Source organism: Sciurus vulgaris, assembly GCF_902686455.1.
Source record: "Sciurus vulgaris genome assembly, chromosome: 3".
Taxonomy (NCBI): Eukaryota; Metazoa; Chordata; class Mammalia; order Rodentia; family Sciuridae; genus Sciurus; species Sciurus vulgaris.
The window spans coordinates 32,616,300-32,630,803 of NC_136463.1; the positions used below are offsets into that span (position 1 = coordinate 32,616,300).

The 14,504-nt window shown below is 39.1% G+C and overlaps 1 protein-coding gene across 1 annotated transcript in view; it reads left to right on the forward strand.

The window, feature by feature from the left end:
- Positions 1-14,504, forward strand: part of ANKFN1 (ankyrin repeat and fibronectin type III domain containing 1) — a 564,723-nt gene that overhangs the window by 207,405 nt on the left and 342,814 nt on the right. The window contains exons 6-7 of the mRNA XM_079131399.1: positions 9,260-9,454; positions 11,115-11,228. Coding sequence (XP_078987525.1) covers positions 9,260-9,454; positions 11,115-11,228 — 309 coding nt within the window. The remainder of the gene's footprint in view (positions 1-9,259; positions 9,455-11,114; positions 11,229-14,504) is intronic.

Below are 14,504 nucleotides of genomic sequence, written 5' to 3' on the forward strand. Positions count from 1 at the left end.
TTTTGGCCAAGGGCTTTTGTAAGACTTACAAGGCTAAGAGCAGGTACAGTATGATCTTTGGTATAAGTTATAGACTTCGAATGAGGTTCTGAGTGGGAAAATACTTAGCATTTCAGAGGTAATTTCATGAAAGTCATCATGAGCTCAGCACAACACCGTGTTGATTTAACTGGAACTTTATAAGATCACTTTAGCTCTGGTTTCTGAAACTGCCAAGGTTTATGTATCCACCTGACAATAAATAACCAACCTTTTCTAGATTGATCTGAAATGGCTGCTAATTTTGAATTGCCCCCAAGCAGTTTCTGGCATGGGAATAGATAAATATGGCAAGGGAAAAGAAGGAGAAAAAATGTGGGTGATTCTGTAGCCCGGAGTTTCTGAAAATAAACATTTCATAGGCGAGAGGTATCTAAGAGTATCTGCCTTCAAACCAGACATGGGCATGGAACCCAGAAACTGGGTTTGATAATTCTCTCAGAGTAAACGAAATTGGTATCTGATAAAAACAGTCCACCAAACAAGGTATTTTGAACAAAGTGCTGTCCCTTACATGCTCTGAGAGAAATGTAGAAGTAACAGCAGCAATCATAGGAAACATTTGTTGAGCCCCTACTATGTGTCAACTGAATGTTTCACGCTATTATCGCATTTAATCCTCTCAACAATCTTATTAGGTAGATCTAAACTTATCTCCATTTTTCAGATGAGGAAACTGAGACACAGAGATATTTAGAAGTCACTCAAGTATAACAGCTAGTACCTGACAAAGCCAGAATACATATTCCCCCAGCTTGTGCTTATAACATCAAGTTTGACCTCCATCAATGCTAAACACGTCCAAGCTTTTATTGTTCTATAGGGAGTCAGGGTTTACTAATGATCAATAGAGTTTTTGTATGTGATTATAGCTTCTTAAACATAGGCTCAAATTAAGGGGAGTCCAACCACTCCCAGCTCAGAGCCACCAAAATATTGAAATACTAAAGCTAAAATACAAAAGAGTTTTTAACACTATTACAGAGAGTTTCTGGCTATATTAACTATAGATCAGTTCCACCATCAGTTCCATACTTCTCTATTAGAAATAGCCTGAAACAATCTTAGAATAAGATTTCAACCCAATTTCTAGATGTTTTCTTTATCAATTATAATTAGTGATTTTTTTCAATACAAAATTTATAGAAGAGCATTTTATTAAGCACAAATAGCTAAGTATATGGATTTCTTATATTAACCCAGCATAATATTCAGTGTCTCTTTGAAATTTATTAAAGATGTTTATCTCCTTATGCCCAAGTTTGTTAACCATGTAATCTCTATTTTTTTTTTGAGATACTCTTATTAAACCTGAGTCTATTATGAATTAACACAGGCATAAATTGGGGGCAGTGGGTTAGGATCATAATACCTATGAAAATGGAAGCATCTTTTATGTGGACCCACCAGGGGTCACACAGTAAGGGAGGAAGGGAACAGTCAGATTCTTTATTGTCAGAAACTATATCCAACAGACAAATATTGTGAAAAAGAATGAGAGAAGAGGGTCAGAGATACTACAGTTAGATTACTGAGTTAACAGTTAAGTTTTAATTTCAGTTCCCTATTTCAAAATTATTGACAACAGGTACACAATAGACAAAACGGTGTAGTCTACGATGATGGCATCCTTCCTGGTGGCAAAGGTAACCAGTTCAGAGATTCTGTGGAGATGATGAAACCAAAACCAAACAAAAGCTCCTCCTTCCTCCCTTAGACGGGGTTTGACTACAGGGATAGTCATACATCTAACAAAAGATCCAATATATTTAAGGAACTCAAACAGCTCAATAAGCAAAAACATTTTTTAATTCTTTTGAAAATCAGTTTTGAAATTGATTAGAGACCTGATTACACATTTAAAATAGGTCATGTAAATGACCAACGGTCATATGAAAAAAAATGCTCAAATCACTAATAATTAGGGAAATGCAAATTAAAATCACAGTGAGATATCTCATACCTGTCAGAATTGCTATTCTCAAAAAGACAAAAAATAAGCACTGCTGGAGATGTGAAGAAAAGGAAGCCCTTGTACACTATTGATGGGAATATAAATAAGTAAAGGCATTGTGGAAAACTGTACAGAGGTTCCTCAAAAAAATTAAAAATAGTGCTGGAGATGTAGCTCAGTGGTATAGTGCATGTTTAGCACGTTTGATCCCTAGGCACCACTAAAAAATAAATAAATAAATAGAATTACCATATGATCCAACAATCTCACTGGGGATTTTTGGGTAAATCTGGGGATTTACCCAAAAGATCTGAAATCTGTTTGTTAAAGAGATTTCTCCTTTCCCATGTTTATTAGAGCACTATTCACAATAGCTAAGTTATAGAACCAACTTAAGTGCCATCGACAAATGAAGAGTTGAAAAAACTGTGGTATGGACACGTAGTAGTATACTAATCTGTCTTCACAAAGAAGGAAATTGATGGAACTGAATTGTACTTCGAATCCCATGTCCAGGTGTAATGAGTTCTAGAACTCAATTTAGAATATTGATGGACCTGGAGAATCATATACTAAGTGAAATAAGCCAACCCAAAAAGATAAATACTGCTTTACCTCATATTTATATGAGCAATATAAAACAATCAAGCTCATCAAAACAGAGCAGAATAGTGGTTACAGAAGCTTGGGGTGGTGTGGGGAGAAGGGAGAAATGATGGTCAACACATACAAAATCCTGTTAGAGGAATTGTTTTACAATCAGTGGCATAGGGTGGTGAATGTAGTTAATATTTTATTGTACATTTTAAAATTTCTAAGTATAATTCAAATATTCTCATAAAAAAAAGCATTTCAGACAATGGTTATGTTAATCAGCTGGATTTAACCATTCCACATTGTATTCATAAATCACAGCATCACTTTGCACCCATCAACACAATTACAAATTGTTAGTTTACTATAAAATAAGATTTAAAAGAACGTGTCTACTCCAAATTAAAATGTGTTCTAAATATAAAATTTATACAGGCATTCAAAGGCCCAGTACAAAAAAATAAAGTACCTAAATAATAATTTTTACATTGATTACATGTTGAAATGACATTCTGGGTATTTAACCAAAATACATTATTAAAACTAATTTCACCTATTTATTTTTGCTTTTTTTTCCCCCCAAATATCACTACCAGGAAATTTTTAATGATAGGGTTCACACTATATGTCCATAGACTGTGCTGAAAATACTGACAGAAGACATGGTTATCATGTTTCATACTTAACCCCCGTATGATACCACTGAGTAATCTGCTTTGGGTTTTCTAAAAAATTCCCTTAAGTGTTTTTCCACATTTGCTTTAGAGAAGATGTGTGCTTGCCTTTTGAGTTTGATGAGACCTGGGCAGAAAGTAGCCCTCTGTGTCATTGGTACCATTCCTGAGGAATCACTAGTTACATCCTAATTGATCTAATAGGGGCTTTGTGAATCAATGTTCTGCTAGAAAGTAGAGGGGAATGGTACTTCAAAGTCCATGTCCAGGTGTAATGAGTTCTAGAAGAAAGATCCATAGCAATAAAAATGAACCATTTACTCTGCAGCTCTCTAAAACTTTCTTGGAACCATATTCTCTTGGGAAAACCCTAAAACAAGACAACAGATTGAAACCTAAGTGAAGCAAAAGCTTTGAGTTCTGAACCTTAACAGGACAGGTAAAATTGCCACTTAGGTTTTGAATTTCTTCACTATAAGGATTTTTTTTTAGTATAACATAAGATTTTATTAGAACTTTATGGTTATACACAGTAGTTAGGTTCACCCTGACAAATTCATACATGCATGGAAATTGATTTCAGTTCACAATCCCCCCTTTTCCCTCCCCCCTTTTCCTCCCATCCTTCTACCTCTTCTCCTTCTATTCCACTAGACTTTCTTTGGCTGGTCTATTAATTTGTATCTGATTGGTTCTTTAAGTAATCTTATCCTTCCCTCCCAATTTCTTTTTTTTACTCTAGCTTCCACATATGAGAGAAAACTTTTGATCTTTGGGTTTCTGAGTTTGGCTAATTTCACTTAACATGATAGTCTTCATTTCTATCCATGTACTGCCAAATGCCCTAATTTCATTAGAATAACTCTACATTTTGATATTCCTACTTTAACGAAAGTCAGTTGTGAAGTTGTAGTAGAAGATTTACACTTATGGTCAGCAGGATAAAGTTTATTAACGCTCTTCTTGGCTGCCAAGGGGATATTGACTTACAGTACAGGTTTATTGCCTAAGTGACCTTGTTTTCCTCCTTGAAATAACAGATAGGGTGAAACTGACACCACTTAGGAGTATATATTATATTTCTACATAGTAGATGCAATAGAAAATTTTTATCTGAAGCAAAAGATTTTACATGGAAAATATCAAACTATTACATAAAAAAGTATTCTGATTTATTTGGGTCTCTAAAAATGTAAAATCAATGGGTATAACAGTAATAATATAAACCTCTATTGAGAGCCTTCTATGTAATATTATCAGTTAGTTTATTGCAGCTATGAGACGGGTGCTATTATATGCCAGTTTTACAGATGAGTACTTAGGCTGAATAGTACAGAGTAACTGCTCGGGTGATATATTGTTAGGCATAGTGCTTGATCTACAAAATGCCAAAGCCCTTTTTAAGAAACTGCCTCACTTTGGAAAGTAATAGAAAAAAGATTTCAACTCAAGATAAGGGAAATCTAAATTCAGAATTGGGGACAGTGAATGAGGCCACCTTGATGAGCATTGAGGAGTCCTCATGAAGATCAGCTAGGCCAAGGGCACTATGGGTTAGGCAGCCTAAAGTAGCTAAACCTAAAGGTTTAGCAAACCCGAAGTGGCTTGTAAGGATCCTTCTGTTACAGAGGTTAAATGATATTTTAGTGCTTCACTTTTCTCATCAATAAAGAGGAAAATGCTAATAATAATAATAGAAAAGCTGTTACTAAATTGCAAAACGGCATAGCATTAATAATGTGCAAATGTGTCATATTTTCCATTTTTTCAAACAAGCCAAATAAATTGTTCCTAAAGTCCTCGATTAAAGATTAAAATTGGTTTACATTTTACTCTCATTATACTTTCAGGTTTTAAGCACTTATCAACCAGACCCAAATTCACCAAGTTGGCAGGGCAGAGGGTATAATTAAAAATAGTAAGTAGCTGGCGCAATCCATACATAGATTCCGAGGTGAAGAAAACCCATTCAGCCCCTGATCATTATTTATCTCAGGATTTAAACAGTAACCGTAATTGTATTCTTTGAACACCAGTTCCCAGCCCACCCCCAACCCCTCCCGCAGTTAATTAGCTGGGTAGTCTTATAACAAATACCCACTCAGAAGCACTGGGTGGTAGAACGCTGTTTGATAATTAAACACCACAATAGCACGGAGACTGTTTCAGGAGCTGCAGAGTGGTCTTGCCCGCCGGACTGCTCACCACACTACCCACGACCCTCTATTGTGCTGGCTATAGCGTGCTCAGAGGACAGTTTGCTTGGCTGGAACAAGGGACCAACTGCAATGAGAGAAAAGGCCAAACCCTGCAAAAACTTTAAGAGTGCTGGACTCAAGGAAAAATACCCAGTGGGTGGAAGTGAAAGGGGGAATGGATGGACTCAAGAAAAATGGAAGTGAAAAACAATCATAAAATTATCGCAGGAAAAAACAATTATAAAATAGACATTGTCTTTCTATTTTGTAAGTCCAAACCAGTCAGCCAAGATAAGTTCATCTATCTCATGCCAACTAGTGACTGGAAAAATTACAATACATAAATAACAGGTCAGTTCATCTTCCATTTGGTTTAGAGGAAAGTTCCCCTGAGGTCTTTAAGATTTTTAAGAAAATTGGTGGTTAAGTCATCCCACCAACTCCCATGTTCTCAGTTTCTTCATCTTTAAAATAAGGATATTGTAAATCTTCCCATTCTGGGGTCAAAAAAAAAATAGAATGGGGTTCCCAGAACTATTTCCAAGGTGTTAAAAAGTCTACCCTATCATGCTATTATTCCAGATAAAATTACCCACTCTAATATAATTATCATATTCATTTGCTTCTGCTTAAAATATATTAACCCAGTTGGGTTGATTATCTCATCTGAACAGATCTTCTATTGGCAGTTAAAATAGGTCATTAATAATAGGGAGAAACAAGATTACTTTATAAGTCAGCTGGTTTGGTAGCAAAAAAAAAAAAAAACCTTCAAAAGAGTGTTTTATTAAGCTATTAAAAAATCCATAGGGGGAAAAAAATAAAGATTTGCTCTGTGAAATGGCTGGAAACCACTAACTCAGTCAGTGCCTCTCTGACTTGTCCATGCAATTATCCCCAGCAACAGAGAAGAGTAAGTGTAGCCTCAGAGCACCTGGGGAATGAACCCCCAAAAGGAGGAGATTTCTATACAGTTTTTTTTTTTTTTAAATCTCTAGTTCTTAGAAATACTTTCCATTCTCCTCTACGTTGAACACGTTTGTCTCCAATTTCTACATGATATGCTTTCAACAAAATCTGCAAATAAAATTCAGCACTCCAAGACACAGATACCATACTGTGGGATCAATAGGTGCATCTCCAACCCACCCACCATTACTACCAAGAAATTATGAAGTTTAAGTATCCCTGTTTGAGGATCACAGGGATGGAAATAATCTTGGGAAGTTCACCTCACTGTAAAAGTCCACGGATCCCCTTGTAAGTATCTGAAGAGACAGAAAGCTTTATCATGAAGTACAATCCCTTTGCCATCACAACTCAAATCACATGAAGTCTAAAGCCTAGGAGAAAAGGGAGGTGCAGAAGCAAAATGCGTTCTGCTGGGGAAAGCAGGAAAAAATGTCAAGGGGAACCCAGCATAGCTCAAGAGAAGCTGTCCATCTGAAATGCCACCTGGAATTCACACCAGTAATAACTGTTGTGGATATAAAAATTAATAGGGGGGATTTCATAGTATTAGAAAAATTTATTTTTATAAATCATGTGTCTATCACCCAAGTGTTGACGCATGCATGCAATTCAAACATCAGGCTTACAATAAAAGGCTCACTGAATAACTGAACAAGGACAATTCCCCCCATTTTCTCTTATAATTTGGAGTGGAAGAAGAAGGGGGGGCAGTGGGTAGAGGGTGCAGTTAACTGGGTCAATTAATCAACCTGAAAACTGTGACACAAACTCTGACGCCTAACCTATGTCTAAAAATACACAATGTATACGAATTTGTTTTAAACTGTCAATGCCTATATTTAGGACCTTCCCAGTAAGGCTATAATGAGACTGTGTTGAGGGCTTCAGTCATAGCAGACTCTACCATTAATCTGAAGTTAGTTAAATTAACAGCATTTAGTACTGACTTGTCAATCTCACTACTCCAGGAAATTGCACCTTGAGGCTACTAATATTGCCAATTTTTCCACTGGAGTGTGCACCCGAGTATGTGTGTGTGTGTGTGTGTGTGTGTGTGTGTGTGTATTTTTTTTCTCCAGAACCTCCACGTTCATACACCATCCTTGCTTCCCGACGTCCACAGCACTTATATTATCATTTATTCTGGCCTCCTTTAGCCTTCCCAGGGGGTTTCTGCATCGTGTAGCTGCTCAGTGAAAGAGTTTTTTTAGCTTTATATTTATTTGTTTATTTTTCTGTCATGGCTCATGACTGAGGCTTTTAAAAAAAAAAGCGTGACAGTATTTAGAGTACATGATTGACTGCTACAGCAACATTCATTAACCATGACAAATCTGCAGCAAACACAGTCCTGAGTGTTCTGAACAGCAACTCTAAAGAAGAAAGACGAAAGAAAGAAAAAAGGAAAAAGACTCAACTAATTTTTCATTGACCTCATCTGTAAATAAATTTAGACTGATGGTACACAGGGGCAATAATAAATTAGTATTCATTTCCTGTAATTAATGCAAACATGCCTATGAACACAGAGAATATGAATATATAACCACCTAATTTCCATTTCAAAATATACCTAACAAATTTTCACTTGAGTTATCTTCATAATATTTTCCCCCTTAATTAAAAGAATGAATAGATGAATTTCTTTCCCACCCACCAGGGGGAAATATTGTTTTGGTCACAGGGTGTATCAACATTTCAGCAACAAATCTGCAGACCTTGATTCTGATTTTTTTCACTGGGTGAGTCCCTACCACACTTGCATATGGAGGTCATCTTCTCTCCTACCACTGACCGGGGGGGGGGGGGCTCCTCTGAAGTGACCAGGCGACCACACAGGCAGACCCTCCTAAGCTCAGAGCAAGAAGCAACCTCACAGCCTTAGCACAGGGATGGAAAAGTTCCTTCGCTGATGAACACCCAATCACACAGAGGCAGGTTGGGGTAAACAAGATGATGTAAATCAAATAAAGATTATGATGCATCATGTAAAACAGAAATGTCAAGTTCTGCAGTCTTTCTTGGAAAGAAGAGCCAGTATGACTTGTTCTTTTGGGAATGGGACATCTCTGGAGAACTTTTATAGTGGAGACCACTATCAAAGATCAAATTGCTCAAAGATCAGTGTACGATTGCACCCAAGTTATCCCTCCTTCAGAGCTCACTAGTTCCACTGTAGCACCAGTAGTACAACACTTTGTTTGCCATAAATAAATTGATAGTAACAAATCATATCTCTAAGACAGGCATACAAAATTGTCCTATATGCTGGGAAGAATGTGATAGGAACAGAAAATCTGAATCAGATTCTATCAAACAGACAGTTTTGGCAGAATGCAGCTTGACTCATGGGTAATTTTTCCTGGTTCCTCTCCTGTCCCTACAGAGCTTTTGCCCCTTAGTGCTTGTCCTTCTGAACATCACAGACACCAATCTGTGCAATTATAATTATCTGTGCCTAGCAGCTAATTGAGTTTTTGTTTGTTTGTTTGTTTCCTTTTTCCTGCGGTACTGGGGATCAACTCAGGGCCTTGTGCTTGCAAGGCAAGCACTCTACCAGCTGAGCTATCTCCCCAGCCCTTGCCTAGCAGCTAATTGGAATGCACATGACCAGAGGGCCAGAGAGCAATGGAAATATCTTAATTTGATGAGTTACCAGTTAATCTGGTTGTAAATGTCACTAATTTGACTTTATCATAATAAGATATTTCATGATAAATACAGATCCCAATTTCTCCAGGGTTTTTCAAACCCATAGTATACACACTCAGATACGCAGAAGCATTTCCCCAGAAAGAAAGAGGATTCACCCCATTTCTTTGCCTTAGTTGTCAGCCTGGAAAGCCGAGCCCTGCACCTCAACACGCTGGTCCAGGAGGCCCAGGACAGGGTGAGTGAACTGTCTGCTCAGGTGGAGAATGAAGGATTCACTCTGGACAACACAGAGAAAGAGAAACAGCTAAAAGCCTGGGAGTGGCGGTATCGGCTCTACAGGCGCATGAAAACAGGCTTCGAACATGCCAGTGAGTATTCGCAGAGGGCTCCGACATTAACTAGACTTAACTGTGGTCTGAGACAACCAGGCCTTCTTTCACTAATTTTTTTTTTTTTTTTTTTTTTCTTTTTTTTTTTGCCACTCTACCGGGTCATGGATGGCCGTTGTCAGCCTATTTGGAGTAAGGGCTCTGGGAGGCTGTAAAAGGGGCTTTTGTCTTGCTTGATTTTCTGGCTCCTGATAGGTTCTCCAACCACAGCCATGAGACCTCTGTGCTTCTGGCCTCCCTTCACCATGTCGCACTCATCTAGCACTTTCCACCCGCTACGCCCTAATGCCCAATGACCTGGACCGTCTGAAGCCCTAAGTATTTCGGGATGTGGAGGTGGAAAAATATTTGTTTGCCTGTTTGTCTAGTTTCTGCTTCAAGCTCAAGTTTAAGTTGTTTTCAACCCTCTACTGCATTTTTTTATAGAGAGCTATAAACTGAACTTCGATTAATACGAGCAACAGAGAGGAACAGTCAATCAACCATAAATTATGCTTTTGTCGCATTTCCATTCTCCTTACTGATTCTTTTTGTTAGTTTAAGAAAAACCTTTCTGGATAATTCTCATTAGCACTGGAAAGTACTGCTGAGAACAAGAGCGGCCCCTAGTATAAAAACAAAATATACAACTCAAACACTTGTGTGATATTGAGCTCTCATTCTGGAAGATTTTATTCAAACAATAAAAAAAATAGACTTGAAATTTTAAATATAAGGGAAAAGTCAGTTCACACCTTTGAAATTCTCTGCCTCGGCCTCAAACTATTTGAAAAAGAATGACTGACTCTGATATAGACAAAAAAACAAAGGCACTCTTTTCTTAACACTAAATACCAAATGTAGGCCTAACTCTTTCTCTGAAACAAATAACTTCAGCAGCATTAATGAAAGGTTGCTCTCAATATTAACAGTTTCCTCAACATGCTGATATGTGGATTTTACAGAGTCAGCAATTGCTTCAATAAGTGCATTTGCTACTGTGCCTAATTTAGCACAGATTAATGCCAGAAACAGATATATTTGTAGACTTGATGCCATTTTTTAATCATTTTCTAAATTACAAAACGCCTTCTGGGTGTTAAGGAATACCTAAGACCACCATCAGTCCTTTAGAGCCTGAGATTAGTAGGCATGACACCATGGATGCCTGAATGTAATAGGAGGCAGTCTGAGAGCAAGCTGGCTAGAATCCTGTTCTGGAAAATGCCTCGAATTAGGCATTAGGAAGCCATGGGCTTTCATCGCACTGTGTTCTTGAGCAAAGAACTTGGCCTTTGGGGACAGCAGTTTCAGCTCAATGAAAAAATGTACAGGAAAGTACCTCATGCAAGGTAAGGAACCCTGTCCTCAAAGTAGTATCCTGCTGTCACTTCTGTCCTTCTTTTGCTAGCCCAGTCCTACCTCATCTTGTGTTTCCAGGACACTTTGGGAAGGCTTGATGGCTATTATTTACCCCTTCAGAAGATATTCTAATCCTCAGAAAAGACCAGGATGGCAACTAATAAAAGTCATTGAGACTTCTAAAGCAAAAGCTAGCAACCTCTACAACAAATGTTCAGGGTATCCTTTGAAGAGGCGGGAACATTGTTTGAAAAGGATTTGCTATGTTAAGATCCCGGTGTTTTTCCTTCTGTCCCAGGAGCCCCCGAGGTGCCAGCCAATGCCTGCCTCACAGTAACTAGCAGCACATCACTCACTGTCAGCTTCCAAGAGCCGCTCAGTGCCAACGCAGCTGTAGTGACCAGGTATAAAGGTACTGCACTCCTGATGTCTTCTCCCTGCTCCCTCCTAGAAAGAAGGGTGTGGCTGGGGGGGTCCATTGTGCAGTTTTGTGCGTTTGGGTTTCCTGCTGATAGGACATCTCCATCCCATTTACTTCCTGAGTTGAAATAGTTCCAAAGGCACCAGTGTGAAGGAGCAATGAGGTGACTGAGAATAAGTCAGGGAACAGGGAAGCACACAAGACCAGCTCCTCAGTGACTGAGCCATCCATGAGGGCAGAGCACAGGGTGGAGATATCAGACTGAAATCAGCCATGATCCGTGGAGCTGAGAGGCTGGAATGTGGAACATAAATAGGAGGCATATCAAGGGATGACTGTCACTCGAGGTGACGTGCACTGGGGTCCGAAAAGAATGAGGGATGGTAAAATGGTGGTGGGATCCATAAAGGCTCCAGGGTGGAGGTGGCATCCAGGCCTGGCTTTGAAGGATGGCCAGGATTGGACTGAATGTAAATTCCAAATGGAAAGAAGAATGAGCAGTTATAAAAACAGGAAAATTCTGGGACAAGTAGAGGAGAATAAGGAAACTAGCAGAGGGATTAGAAAAATAATAGTATAGCTCTGGAGATGCCTAGGCTCAAGAGAAAGGGAAATGCAAAATTTAGAGAGTGAAACCAGGCCAGCAGGTGGGGGGTGGTGTTGTGGGGTTTGCATTCAAGGCCAAGGAGTTTAGTCTTTCTGTGATGAGCTCTGCAGGCCACTGAACAAGACAGGGTCAAGACAGCAAGTGGACTTGTGAAAGTTCAAAGGTCGGTACTGTATGTGATGCACTGGAAGAGTTATGGACTTAGAATAAGGAAATGAATTAGGAAGCCAGCAGAACAGAGGTCGTGACGGCCTGAGCAGGCTTCAGTGGCAGCACTGGGAAAGGAGAGGAAGAGCCCAGAGAGAGAGGACTTCACAGGGTATGACAATGATGACAGTTATGTTTTCAGGGCACTTACCACACACCAGGTGCTGCTAAGCCTATCTGTATTACCTCTAGTCAACCCACACAGCTACCTCATGAGACAGGTACTATTTATTTCCCATTTTACAGATGAAAACATGGAGGGAATAAAAATTTTAAAAATGTGCCCAAAGGCTCAGAGCACAGTCAGAGTCTTCACATTATGTTGACTCTTGAATGTGCAGGCCAAAAGGAGAGAAAGCTATTGTCCTGATTCACAAGGGACATGTGGAAATAACCTGAAGAGTTCAGAAGCCTAAGGAAGCTATCCAAGCCTTGTCCAGGTACAAGGTCACCGGTAGAATTGCTACATGCTCAGTCCACTACTGCTCCCACTGCCTGCAAAAATACCCAAGTAGGGCACATGCCTGGCTTTCTCTTTCCCAAGGTTTCTTCCTCGGAGAACCTCAGGTCTCTGCAGACATGACTGTCCATACCCTACAGTTTTCTGGAAACTGGAATTTTCCACACAACTCCACTCTGTTTGTAATGCCTTAAGTAAGACAGTATTGAATTGGTTATCACTGGGTTTTCCATATCAAAGAGAAGGCAGCCTGAGGGTACAGCACATAAATTCAGTCACCCTAGACGGCCTCCCACAGCCTTCCTTTGCAACAGTTCTGGTCCTTTCTCGTTTGTCTCCTCTGCCACGGCTATATTCGGAACAAGTGTTTGGAGGCAGTGCAAGCTAGATATGGACATTTTCCTTTTTGTCTACCTCTCTCCAGCTCAGGATTTTGATGAAGGTTTCATCAATGCTGGCCAACTTGACATTTCCTTCTTACACTTGATTAGTGAGCTATCAGAAGCTAATTTATCCAGACTGTCAACTATTTAATACTTGACCATATGTGCTGCCAGCACATTCTATCAGCATTCGCATACTAACACTTCTCATCTCAGGAGACTCGCATTTGGTGTGAGGTTTGAAACAAAAGGTCACAAGCAGGGTCTGGTAGTGACTGGAGAGGATTATTAAGCATTAGAAATAGAATTTCTATTGCATACAGAGTAGGTTTCCCTGTGTTAATTTATAAGGACAGAAAATTCAGTCCTTAACCTGGTGCACTCAAGGGTTATTGAAACCAGCAGGCAGCCTACTGCATCCACAGAGACAGCAAGACAGTCTTTAATTCGGGGGGTTAAAATAATTATATAATTGTGGAATTATTAGCAACATTACCCCCTGAGACAAAGCTAATTACTTGTTTGCTTTAAAAAAAAATGATGAAGAAACAACTGAGAAATCCACAGAAGGAAATGAAGTGGCAAGTATCTAATTGGTAAGAGGGAATGCTCAACTCTGCAGTATTTAGGGTTTGGCAAAGAGCATCTCACCCTACTCTTCAGAATTTCTGGGTTCAGCAAACCCCAAGCTATTTTGTCAACTGAATGTTTTCTCTTTCATACTTAAGCCAGTATATATTTGAAAGAAAATCTGAATTCTTCTGTTTTCTATTTGATTACAATCAACTCATCAACATGCTTCTTGAGAGTTTTGCTGATGTACAGAAATCTTTTTAATAGCATCTCTTATACTTTATACTCTCCTTCTTTAGACTCCAGGGCTGTGCTCCAGGTCAACTGCCATCACGATCTGTAGATTAAAGGTGTCAATGATAGCTTAAAATCGAGGCAAACAGTTTTCCATGAGAGCCGCAAGATTTTTTTCTGTCTGCATTTGTCCTGAATACAGTAAAGTGGGGTCAATGTATCCCTCAGTGGATTCAAAGCACCCTTGCATCTTTTGGTCTCATCTCACCAACTGCCAGGGATTACAGAGAAAATACTAGAGTTTTTTCAGGTGCTTCGATGCTGTGGACAAATGCCAGAACTTTGTTCCACATCTTACTCCCGAGAGCCTTGGGTAACCTGCCTGAACTCTCATTTACAGATTAGATGTTATTTCTCTGCAGACTCAAAGCAGAAAACATTTTCAAAAGTGAATTGCTGCCCTTGCAAGATAGAAGTGTGTCTTGTAACAGGTACAGTGCAGCAAGTCTTCCAGAGGAGTAAGACATTTTCTAGTTTTTGTTTTAAAAGTACAGCCGGAAGTGGTGACACTTTTGTGGTTTGCTATATGCTGCAGTAGATGCCACAGTGTGTGTGAGCGGAGCCCTGGCTCTGTAAATGCCCTTGCCCATCTCGTCTTCCCACCTCCATTGCTAATGAATCAGAAGCCACCATCCTAATTCTTCCCTATAAAAGGTATAAGAGCAAATTATTTAACCGCTTTTCATTTGATTGCATTATTTAACATAAAAAGGATTTATCCTTGCAAAAGTAGCCGGAGCCTT